Consider the following 11,561-nt stretch of genomic DNA (forward strand, 5'->3'; position numbering starts at 1 on the left):
AAAAAAAAAAAAAAAAAAAAAAAAAAAAAAAAAAAAAAAAAGGAAAACGTAGATATATAATTGAAACTGTACAAAACAGCTTTAGAAACATGTCAAAAAAAAAAAAAAAAGAGATGGAAACAAATACCACTCGCCCACCTGTCCCTTAATGTGCAAACATACTGATCTTCCTGAATGATCTCTTTTATTTTACATTTGTTCATTCAATGGTTCCACTGAGCGGTTCGCTTTTATAAATCAAAGCGTTCACATTTTGTCAGCGGATATCCATCCATCTTTACACTGTAAATAAGGTTTGTTTTAAAGTCCATAACTTCACATGTAAAACTAAGAACATAAGGGAGGCTAGAGAGATGGTGGTGGTGTGCGGAGTGGCGGTATCATGGGAAAAATGAAGATAAACGTATAGTTGGGAGAGGGCAGGACAACCGGACTGGGACTGATGTCGCACTGCGTTGGTGCCTTCCCTCAACCACTGATCGTGTCTGAGCTGGGTGAAACAAAAGGTTGGTAAACCTACAAATAGTCCACTGAATGCTGGTAGATACTGCTGCAGCCTGGGTTCCTCAGACGCACACTTCCAAACCATAGAGACACAACATCAACCACCTCTGCCAAATATCAGCTACAAGTGTGCTGTCGTGTAGACGAGTCAAAGTAATGAACATTCTATAACAAAGACATTTGTACATGCAGACGGTATGTGTAGGATTTAGGTAATTTCAACGTTTCCATAATTGCCACCGATGACAAGGCAAAATTCAATTAAAAAAAAAACTAAATATTTACTTATTTGACTTTGGCCAACAAAATTAAAAGCTTGAGGAGAATCAACATTCCTGTAAGTCGAGTAGTTTAAATGGTCATTTTCCAGATGCATATGAGAAACCCAGAAACCCAACTATGTTGCATTAGGCTGGTAATATACTCAAAATGAAACCAAACCTGGCCTGTTCTCTCACCCATGGCAGAGCTGCAGTCTGATGACATGTCAGCAAAGTCATCCGACAGATATTTGACTTCCATAATAGTTTAAGTGCAACCATTCAACCTTCGGAAGAACTTGCAAGATGTGACTTCATTAAATGAAAAGACTGGCAGTTACACTGATTTAGCACACTGCATTCAGAGAACACGGCAAAAATCTGATTTAGTTTTGCGTATACTGAAAATGCTTCAGTGACCATCAGTCCCAAAGAGGGGCGTGTGTTGTCTCAGCGGCGGTGACGGCTATGTCCTGAGTGCCCACTACTACTGCTGTGGTGTTTGCTCTTGTGGCCACGCTCCCGCTCCCGGTCCCGGTCGTAGGACCGAGACCTCTCCCTCTCCCTCCGGTCTCCTCGATGGCCACCTCCTCGCTCGTGTTTGTGTTTCTTTGTGGAGAGGTCAAAGGAGCCGCGGTCTCTGTCTCTCTCCCGTTCCCTCTCTCGGTCCCGTTCCCGGTCTACTTTGACCGGAGTGCGGGATCGTGTGCGAGAGCGCGAGCGCTTCCTCTTGTGACCGGTTCCTCCACCTCCACTGTTGCTGTGGCGGCTGCTGGGCTTGGAGTCGCTATTGTTGCCGTGGTGGCTGGACTTGGACTTGAGGTGGGGGAGGAGGGGGGAGGGCGGATGGCGGCGAGGCGATGGACTACGACTGTGAGAGCGAGAGCGTGAGCGAGAACTGTACGTCCCCGAGCGACTGCGTCTGCTGTTGTAACTGTGGAAAGAGAAGCAAAAGAGGAAGATGAGCAATACATTCAGCTAGTTAAACATAAATAAAAGTTATGTTTAACTAGAACATTTTGACATAAACAAGTGATCTTACTGTCTGCGAGGTGAGCGGGATCTAGACCTGGAACGTGTTCTTGAACGAGATCGACTTCTGCTCCTGCTGTTCCTCCCAATCTTCATGTCTTTCCTTAAGCTGAAAAAAAGCCCCATATATATTAGGAACTAATGAAAATAGAAAGACAAACACCGTTAGATAAGTGGCATGACAGCCATCTCGTACTCTGAGTAACTTAATGAAGGCAAAAGGAAAGCATTTAAGGAAAGTGAGGGTGGCTATTGCTAAAACATGCGTTTATTTCCTACCCATTGTGTGGACTCTTGTTGACCTGAGTCCGGCTCTCTGGCTCCTTCTTAACGGGTTTGAGGGTCTGGGGGTTTGGAGACTTCTCCTCCACCTTTGCCACATTTGGGGTGCTGGGCTTGGAAGCCGGAGAGAAGCCCCCCAGCGTGGACAGTGCAGGGGTACCGTCGGGGTTCAGGCCTTTAGCTTTCAGCTTGGCCTCGGTCAAGAACATTTTCCTCCGGTCCACCTCCTTCTCCATCTGGTCGTAGTTCGGCTGGGGAAGAAATCACGCCGTCAGTTTACACAGACGACTGTGAGCAAATAACACCATATTATAAGTGTCGTTGACTAACGTTTCTGAACTCAATGCACCAAATGAAGTAAGCTTTTAATCCCAAATCTAGACCGTCTTTTCAGTCTACGACCAATGATGGATAGTCAGGTTCCTAATTATATATCATACACGCTTAAAATGTCATCTGGGCAAAATTTGGGGATGAAATGAAGCATGCTGAAATATTCAAATGCAGATATTTCCACAACTATCTATTAACTAATGCATTATTCATATGATGCACGGTCACGCTAGTACTGTGCTCTCTAAAGATGCCTACCTTCTTCCTGGTGTAGAGCTTGAGGGTGGTGATGCAGACTTCTTTAACCTCCTCCTCACTGGCTCCAAACAGAAGGTACCAGTTAGGTCTGGATGGCAGAGGGATCTGGCAGACACATGCACAGAAGGTAGTATTATGTGAAAGGTACAATACTGTAGAGCTAGAGAGGATTTGAGTAGGCAACATGTAGTCCAAAAACAGTGATAAAGCATTTGTGGCCATGTGAAAACTACCTGCAGGGCTCGAGCAGCGAGGAATATGCAGGCACAGGCGATGGTCTCGGCTTGGAATCTCACAAACACGTTTGTCCTCAGGGTATCATTCATGTAGTTCCTATGAAGACAAAAACAACACATAGAAACAAAAACATAGCATCTTCTCTACACAAAGCCACCTCTTACCCATACCGACACACTTAAAGACGTGTCACAGCTGTAGCCGCAGGTCGTTAGTCGGTCAGTGATCGGCTGATTTATCAGGGCTTTATGTTTTTAACTTTCTGATAAAGATTTAGATTTTTCATTCCTTTTTAAAACTTAGCTCAATCTTACGACTAAGAAACAACCTCTTCACCACCCAGACATTTCGGTGGGTGACTGTTGAACAAGCATCAACACTAACGGCTCACTGACTAAGGATTAGACCAACAGAGGCCCTAACAGCATCAAATCAATCATAAGCCCTGATAGCGATAAAGACCATGGTTATACAGTTTGAGTTACACAGTTCTGAGGAGCAATATGCACTTGGATCTGTCAAAATTTAACTTTGTCCATTTCTCTCTGGGGCATCCATGGGAGTGCTGTATGTCACAGGTAAAGCATGAAGACACAAATGGGGGAAAAAAAAAAAATCTACTGAAGACCTGCCAACACCATTTTACCACACTGACCTTTGAGTAGCTAGATTAAGACTAATGATTGAGATTATGACATGCCGTGTGTGGAGGGGGGGGGGGCATGCAGACACACGGATTCAACACATTCATGGAGAATGCAGTTGCTTTCAAACGGTTACATCTGAGAGAATAGGGAGGCACAGCATGTATGGTGGCATGCACGACAGCTAGAGTCTGGGAGTCAGTGGCATGTTGATGTCATCAAATGATGCAGCACTGGCAGAATATTCTGACAACCTGCTTGTGATACTCACATTGATGGGAAGGCTTAACTGCAAAACAGTAACCACTTTTAAATGAAGATGAATGCTTTCCAGCCACATTTTAAAACGAACCCCCGGAAGACCACTGATCGTCTTCAACCCCATTTCACTTTAACTCATCTAGAAAGACATTAGGTGGCAACGTAGGCCTCACTACTTCGGTTAAGTGAAATCTCTGTGATATAAACAGATTATGTGTCAGTGGGTTGTCTGGAACAATGGATAAATTAGATTAGCCATGAAGAGTTAGGAAAAAAAGGAAAGACAAAATGGCCAGGATGTGAATCAGAGGAGTACAGGGTGATGTGAGCATCTATGTCCTTAAGAAACATAGAAGTCCTAAAGACAAAAAAAGTGTGATAACAGAAACATGATGGTTAAACCCCGGTAAACTAGCACTGATCCCATTCAGATTATCAAGAGGAACAACCAGCAACAAAAAAAACAACTAATCACAAAGCAGTGAAAAGTCTCCAAATACTGTGTGTCAAGTTCCACAGTTCGACTCAAATAACATGAGCTGCTCTGCTGGAAGCATGCCACAAGTATCTCATAACGACATTGCCACACCAGGATTACTTCCAGTCTAGCCAGCCTTCATCGAACGACCTGCACTTTGGCATGTCGGCGTGAACCCGCTCTGCTAACGCTACCATAGATAACACAGGGCCGCTGGATTCTGACTGCTGCGTGGGTGAGACAGGTCCGTGGAGGAAAAACCTGAGAACTGGATCAGCCTGTAAGACAGACACATGTCTGGACACCAAGTAAGTTGGGGACAGGACACAGTATACTACTGTAAATAATAATAAAAAAATAGGCAGGTAAACTGGTCAAAAAAAAGAAGTTATTCTGTTGTGTCTAAGTTTACTTCATTGCTAGATGCAAGTAAACTAGAAAAAAAAAGTCAGAATATAAATGTATATGTAGCTACTTAGCAAAACTGGGTATTACAGTTAAAACCTTTGTAGCAAGACCAAAAAAATACAAATCCTTTTGGACACCCAAGAGAAAACAAGATGATGTTGGCTGTTGGGAAAGGCCCGCCCGCCCCCTTCAGTGAATCTCGGCATTGGGATTGGCTGTCTGGAGAGGGGCAGCCAGCCAATGGGGGGAGCTTCCTTAGGTCATGTGGTTGGAGGAGGCAGAGTTCAGAGGTTCTTTATGTGACTTACCAGCATGGACTACCCTTTAATCAAAGAGTAGAGAGAAAGGACAAAGTTAAACCAAGTTCCACGGGCAGCGCAAATCAAACAGACTTTACAGCAAAGCCATGTAAGGGCAGACAAGAGTGTGAGACACGCAACAGGTTTGCAATAAAAAAAAAAATTCTCCATCAGAAACAAAAAATAAAGAGGTGGAAGGGTTAAAATGGAGTGAGGGAACGTCGCAGTCAAACCTGGGCGAAATGGTGGTTGAATAATTTTCAAAATTTGTGCTTAAGAACACATGGGGGCACTTGAACGTCACTTATCCGACAGGTGGTGTCGTTTCCACATATGGGTTTGTTCCGAGATCCTAGCAGATAAATCAAGTGCTCTTCAAGCGGTTCAACCATTTGAAACTCGTTCAACGTAATATTTAGCCCAGGTCTGGTGGCACTTCTTGCAGACATGACACAGGTTGCTGCTGTGGGAGATGGACATTGGAGAACTAGGGAGGAACTTACCAGGCCGTCTGGACCAGCGTCTGGTTCTTCTCACATTCGAGGACTTGAAGGTACATGACGATGATCTGAAATCATAAAAAAAAACAAAAAACTGTACGTTAAAAACACAGTAACGCCTCCAGATGCTTCAGAATATTCTGCAAAAGCTGCTTCTTGTGTGGTTGCAATAGCTGAAGTACACTGCGCAGCACAACTTAAATAGGTGCAAGTGTGGCTTGAACTCACCTTGTGAGGATGCTTGACGTGCACACAGAAGCCCAGCTCCTTCAGGATCCGCCGTTCTGCTTTGATGACTTGGTTTTTGGTATTTATGTAGTTCTGATCAAGTATCAATGAACTTGGAGTCCTGGTTCATAAAGGAATCAAAATAAAATAATGTTTCCCCCTTTGGAAATAAAAATAAATAAAGAAAGTGCCCTTTTGATTTCTTGCACTCTTTTCTTTTTTTGTTCCCGTTTCAACCAACTAAAAGCAACAGGTTTAACTGTTTGCATGCCTGACAGTTTGCTGGGGGTTGAGGACTCCTGTGGTTCACGTGAAAGCGTTATGGGATTTTGTAGACGGCCCTCTACCTCATTCACCAGGTGTCACAGCTTTTACAGAAATATCAACTCAGACCATCGCCCACATCAAGACCGCAACATGAGAAATATTTTACAATCTTCAAACATGGACTAGAATAAAAACCCAAAACTACTATGACGAGATGTCACAAATCATTCTCACCTATTCTTACATACTGTATACACCAGTTAAGTTAATAATCTGTTATGTAACCAAAACCACTTGACTTTCATTCATAGTACAGCAGCATATCCAGACCAAAAACCGTCACTGCAAACAGAACACTGTACAAACCTACAACACATCTGCTGGTTGAACACAGATCATTTCAAATGCTACTAATAAACAGATTTTCAGCATTCATTACAATAACTGCATTAACCTTAAGATTAGATGCATTCTGATCTATAAATCTGTAAACAGACGGTGTGTCGGCCTCCCTATAATACATCAAGTACCATGTATGATATGCAGTATATATCACAATACCAGAATAAATAGAACTTTAAAACACTTTCAGAATAATTTAGCATCTTTACAAACAATGATCAAATCAAAATCTAGCATTCTGATGTCTCAAATAACAAATTTAATGTGAATACTGTCATGCTAAAAGCCACATGCATGGTAAACGCATCTGTGTGATGTCCATTATTTAACACGACCAACAGTCCAAATCTACATCTAAATCAACAGACTTGCTTCAAGTGCACCACGGTTACGGTTACAGTTACTCTTAATTGGTTCATATTCCCTTGAATTTAATACCAATCTCTTAAAGCTAGAGTGCTAATGCACTGACCCTAAACTAAAACATAAGCCGCATGGACTACTAAGTATCCAATTAATGACTCCAACCTCAACAAGGTGATATTTCTATAAAAGCCATGGGTTGGCAGACAGTTGGTGAATGGGTTTTTTTACTCTTAAAGCACAAACAAGATGCACGGTGAAGAGCAGTCAGTGAAGGAGACTACGTTACCCAAACGGTCCGCAGAGTGACGGACAGATACCCAAAAGCTTAAGATTGAACCACAGGAGTCCTCAAGGCGCCCCGGGGGGCCAAGGACCTTCGGCCAACCTGTCATCCCCGATCCCAGTGCCCCACGGGGGTTCAGACCACGGGCGTCTCCCACAGGAGGGGGTGGGGTGGCCCTGGGGGGGGGAGGAGAGACCCCCTTGCATCATGGTTGTCATGCCGACTGCTTCGTCTTACGTACCATTCCACATCACCCAGGCTTTGGTAAATGTAGCTGGTCGCTGTTAGTTGGTTGCAAGGGAAAAAAGAAGCCAAGTTAATGCCACGGTCTATAGAATAGACATGAACAGATTTCTATGAAGACAAAAGGCACACGCGCTAATAGAGCAGCGGTGCCTCGTCTTAAAATGCTCGTCAATTATTAAAAGCGAGTTTGTCACGATATCAATTTCAGTGTAACGTCAAACTCAGATGTTATAAGGTAGACAATTACACTTCAGAAACTACCAGTGAAGCGGAAACTGAAAAGTTTTAAAATGGTTTAGAGTACAAGGATATACAGAAGAGCACTTTCACAGCAAAAAAAAATAAAATACAATACAACATTAAAATAGTTATTTTTTTATTTCACAAAAGAGAAGACTGTGTTCATTGGCGATACTTACTTTTTGCCTCGGATCTGTCTCAGATGGTGAAAAACATTTATGACGTCTCGAATTCGTCGCGGTGCTTCCTCAATCTTGGAGGCCAAGTTGATACAAGCCATCGCAACAATCTGGAAAGAAGATGATTGAAACAAACGATTGGAAGACAGAGTATAATAACCTATGGCATGCATCCAGAGATAATAGAGTACAGACACATTAAAATATACCAATGAGGAGACATAAATGTACCAACAATCAAGAAATGTTCCTATGTGCCTATTTATACTATGGTAGCTACTATTTTAATATCTCTGGAAGATTTACATCACGTGGGAGGAGTTATTATCGGAGAATAGAACAGCTTTAAAGAAATTATAAATTTGTATATAATTTTGTTTTTGCACATCACAATGAACAGTGTGATTGAGCATTTACCATATTGGGCAGAACTTCTCAGACAGACCAATCAAATAGTTGTAGTAATACTAATTGTGTCACTATATTTTTATATATTGAGTTTTTAAAGTTGCTGATATTACTGGTAGAATGAGAAGATGTATAATGTTACATTGACTAGCCAACAAACGACCAATTGAATCTAGAACAAAAAGGTTTTAAGACTCTTAAGATAAACTTACACGTGCAACGTTTGCAATACTTTTATATTATTTAAGTTCTTCCACTATAGAAAATGAATGATTAGATTCGGTGTTATTATTGTACTGCAAGTATTTGATTAGTTTCCTCTTGATTTGAATTATGTCCCCTCTTCGTCTTACAGCAGTTCATAAACGCTGGTACAACGTATCGACAACATGGCCGCCATGAAACGTAACCACAACGATATAAGCCATGCTAACATTAAGCTATGCTAACATTAGTATAACCAGCGGCCTGACAGTGAGCCAGAGGCTTAAACTGACTTACCTCAAAACTGTGCTTGACGAAGGACTTGGAGTAGAAAAAACGATGAAACAGTACTTGCCCCGTTGCCATTGCCACCTGTCGAGAAAGATACAGACCTTGTATAAGGAGGCCTAACCTTACACAATGGACCGCCGCCATTTTAACTACACCACGCCAACGTTACAAAAGATAACGTTAGCAAACAGCTAACACCAGGCCATGAAAAATACTAACATTTCCTCAATGTGAATAAAACACACACCGACATATATAATACGAAGCAGTCTTTACCTGCGGTAACCGGAGGAGAATGCCCGCCGACTGGATCAGTTCACACCCGAGGATGCGAAGGTCGGTCTCTGTGTTCAAGTCGAGGCCGTCGACCATCGACGGCGTCGGAGAGAGCCTTTCCTCCGGTATGAGCGAGTTGTCGATCGTAAGGTACACTTCCGAGTAAACTTTGTCACCGATGAGGATGCCATCGTTGTTTGTGGATGCGTTAGACGAGACAGAGAGAGGACCTGCGGCCATTTTCACCCAGAAAAAGCGATTTTTCGGTTTTCAGCAAACAACTCGTCCAGCCTCGACGGAACGACGGCGGAGCAGGGTGACTGACAAAGCACGTGACGTAACCGGCTTGTCTGACGCAAACGTTTGTGCACATCCGCGCCGATAAAATAGTTCCTCGATACTCAAGCGTTGAACAAAAACTACATGACATTTTGCTCCCAAATGTTCACGAACTTCACTGGAGTGTAACATGCATTTAATCGGTCACCGTTAATCAATTGGTCAGTCAATTACCGGTTATTTTTCTTCTTTTCTCTCACCTGTTTGGAGATTGCAACTGCACACTCCCGACAGTCTAAACAAAGTTAATCACGCATTATACAAATAGTTAATAAACAGATCCGCTGATCTGAGATGCAAATGGCTCCATGGTTTTCCCATTACAAATGATGATATCTCATGCTTCCTTCACGAGCTCCATGTGAGCTCAACTTTCCAATATCAGAAGTATTTTAGATGTCAAATAATGACAAATGAATCCTAAAACAGTTAATAGTTGTTGGTCAAAACTGTTTCACTATCTTAATTGACACTACAGACCCTGTAATCCGGCATCCAGAAAGAAAACACCAGAGAAGTGTCTCACTCGATTTAACCGATTTATATTTAAATTATTATATGGAGGCTCAGTTTTACAATTAATTAAAACAATACCCCCCATGTATTTAGCCCCTTAAATATCACTTCGTATTAGAAATAAAGACATCTCATTATATCATTTCATTAGTGTAGTCGGTAAGTGTGTTATTTCCAACATCACGCGAAGGCAACAGAAGGAAACGACTCACCACTAAGGGTTTCAGTGACGTGCATTACGGGAAAGTCCTGACTTCTCACCCATGGAACATATCCATCCGCCAATTAGGAGAAATATGAGTCACAGCGGATACTTAGATTTTATTATGAACTCGCTGTCGTATTTTACACAAAATGTACAGGAAGTCAGTGATATCAGCTTTGTTATTTTACTTTTAACCGTTTAAAGCAGTAACCCAGGTAGGGTGACCAGGACAAAATGGTTTAAGACAAACTCTGAGCTTGATTTTAGGACTTCGGCATTGATTCTGTGAAAGAAGGCGCAGCCTCATGTGAACAGTTTGTACGGGGAACATTGTGTTCACTCCCTCCAGGAAGGTGTAGCCTGAAGCCCTGCAGTAACTAAAACCAGACAGCAGAGAGAGCTAGAGACCCACCAGTTGAGGTTTCTGAAAGTCAGGCGGCCCATGAAGCAATGATCTTTCTGTGTTTAAAATGTGTCTAATGAGGATTTATATACTGACCTTGTACGGAATCCCCACCAACAGCCTGATGCTGCAGTACAGCCTCTATGTTTGAAACAGTTTTACCAACAAGTGACTTGTGGGCCTATACTGCTGCAGTATGTGTCTGTAGTTTGTTTCTGTGAATGTTGTATCTATAAACCCAAACATTATTTTTGCTGGTATTGTCTCTGTTGTTGTTGTTTCTTACAAAGAGAGCAATTGGCCTGCACAAGGCGCCAAAACTCAAGTTTCACTGAAAAAAAATTTGGTATTTTATAATTTGATTATACCCACAAATTTGTGAGGGAATTTGCACCACAAAAGTAAAATATCAACTATGGTGGATCCTGCATTATTACCTAATCTTGATACCTTGTCTTGTTAGAAGTATAGTTTTAAGACCTGAAATAATAAGTTTCTATTGGTTGTTTCCAAGCTTTTAGCTCGAGACCCCTTATAACTAAGCAGCATCCACTTGCAAACTCTCATCATAGTAATTCCACCCTCTCAGGGTGTTAGAGGTAAAACTATCTAACGCTAATATTTCACAAAAAAATGTTTTAAATCTGTAAAATTAGGATTAATTGATATTATGTGAAAACAATGACTTCTACCTCAGATTAATCGAGTGACCCATTGAACTGGTTTGTATTATGCTATATGCTGTAGTCCTAAATACAGTTGTGTTTAGTCAAATTACAACACAACTAACTGACACATAGCAATCCTGTGGCAGGGTAGTTTTTCCAGCAACAAGAGCTGTTTTTTTATTAGGTCATCAGGCAAATAGAGAGACATCTTCACATTTAGTCTGCTGTGTGCAGTGTGTATAGTACAGGGACCATACATACACAACTCACAGGGGGATGAAATGTGAGGTGGGGGTCAGTAGGAGCCCGAGAGCAAATTATTACCCTACGTCCCATGAACTTAATCCCACCATGGTTGGTTATTTCCTGAGATTATATGCATGTGTGTGTGTGTGTGTGTGTGTGTGTGTGTAAAGCTTTTGTAAGCAATAGCATAATCATACAAACATTGCACAAGGGTCTCCTTTCATAACCTGATTGAGGCTCCCCCCCCACACACACACACACACACACACACTCACCCACAGATTTACCTACCTACAAA

At 42.1% G+C, this 11,561-nt stretch overlaps 1 protein-coding gene across 3 annotated transcripts; it reads right to left on the reverse strand.

Moving 5' to 3' along the window:
- Positions 1–398: 398 nt before the first annotated feature.
- Positions 399–9,227, reverse strand: ccnl1a (cyclin L1a). 3 transcript variants are annotated; one of them, XM_031861196.1, is made up of 10 exons: positions 8,887–9,227; positions 8,617–8,691; positions 7,708–7,817; positions 5,725–5,845; positions 5,500–5,564; positions 2,903–3,002; positions 2,670–2,774; positions 2,076–2,329; positions 1,834–1,905; positions 399–1,698 (listed from the first exon to the last, which is right to left on the reverse strand). In XM_031861196.1, exons 1-10 carry the CDS (start codon positions 9,124–9,126, stop codon positions 1,215–1,217), a joined length of 1,626 nt encoding a protein of 541 aa, XP_031717056.1. In that variant the 5' UTR covers positions 9,127–9,227; the 3' UTR covers positions 399–1,214. The 3 variants fall into 3 exon arrangements, with proteins under 3 accessions (XP_031717056.1, XP_031717055.1, XP_031717057.1); XM_031861195.1 differs by having other exon boundaries at positions 1,807–1,905; XM_031861197.1 differs by lacking the exons at positions 7,708–7,817; positions 8,617–8,691; positions 8,887–9,227 and adding an exon at positions 7,145–7,270 and having other exon boundaries at positions 1,807–1,905.
- Positions 9,228–11,561: the final 2,334 nt, after the last annotated feature.

This window comes from Anarrhichthys ocellatus, unplaced genomic scaffold (genome assembly GCF_004355925.1).
Source record: "Anarrhichthys ocellatus isolate YVR2014 unplaced genomic scaffold, GSC_Weel_1.0 scaffold24, whole genome shotgun sequence".
NCBI lineage: Eukaryota > Metazoa > Chordata > Actinopteri > Perciformes > Anarhichadidae > Anarrhichthys > Anarrhichthys ocellatus.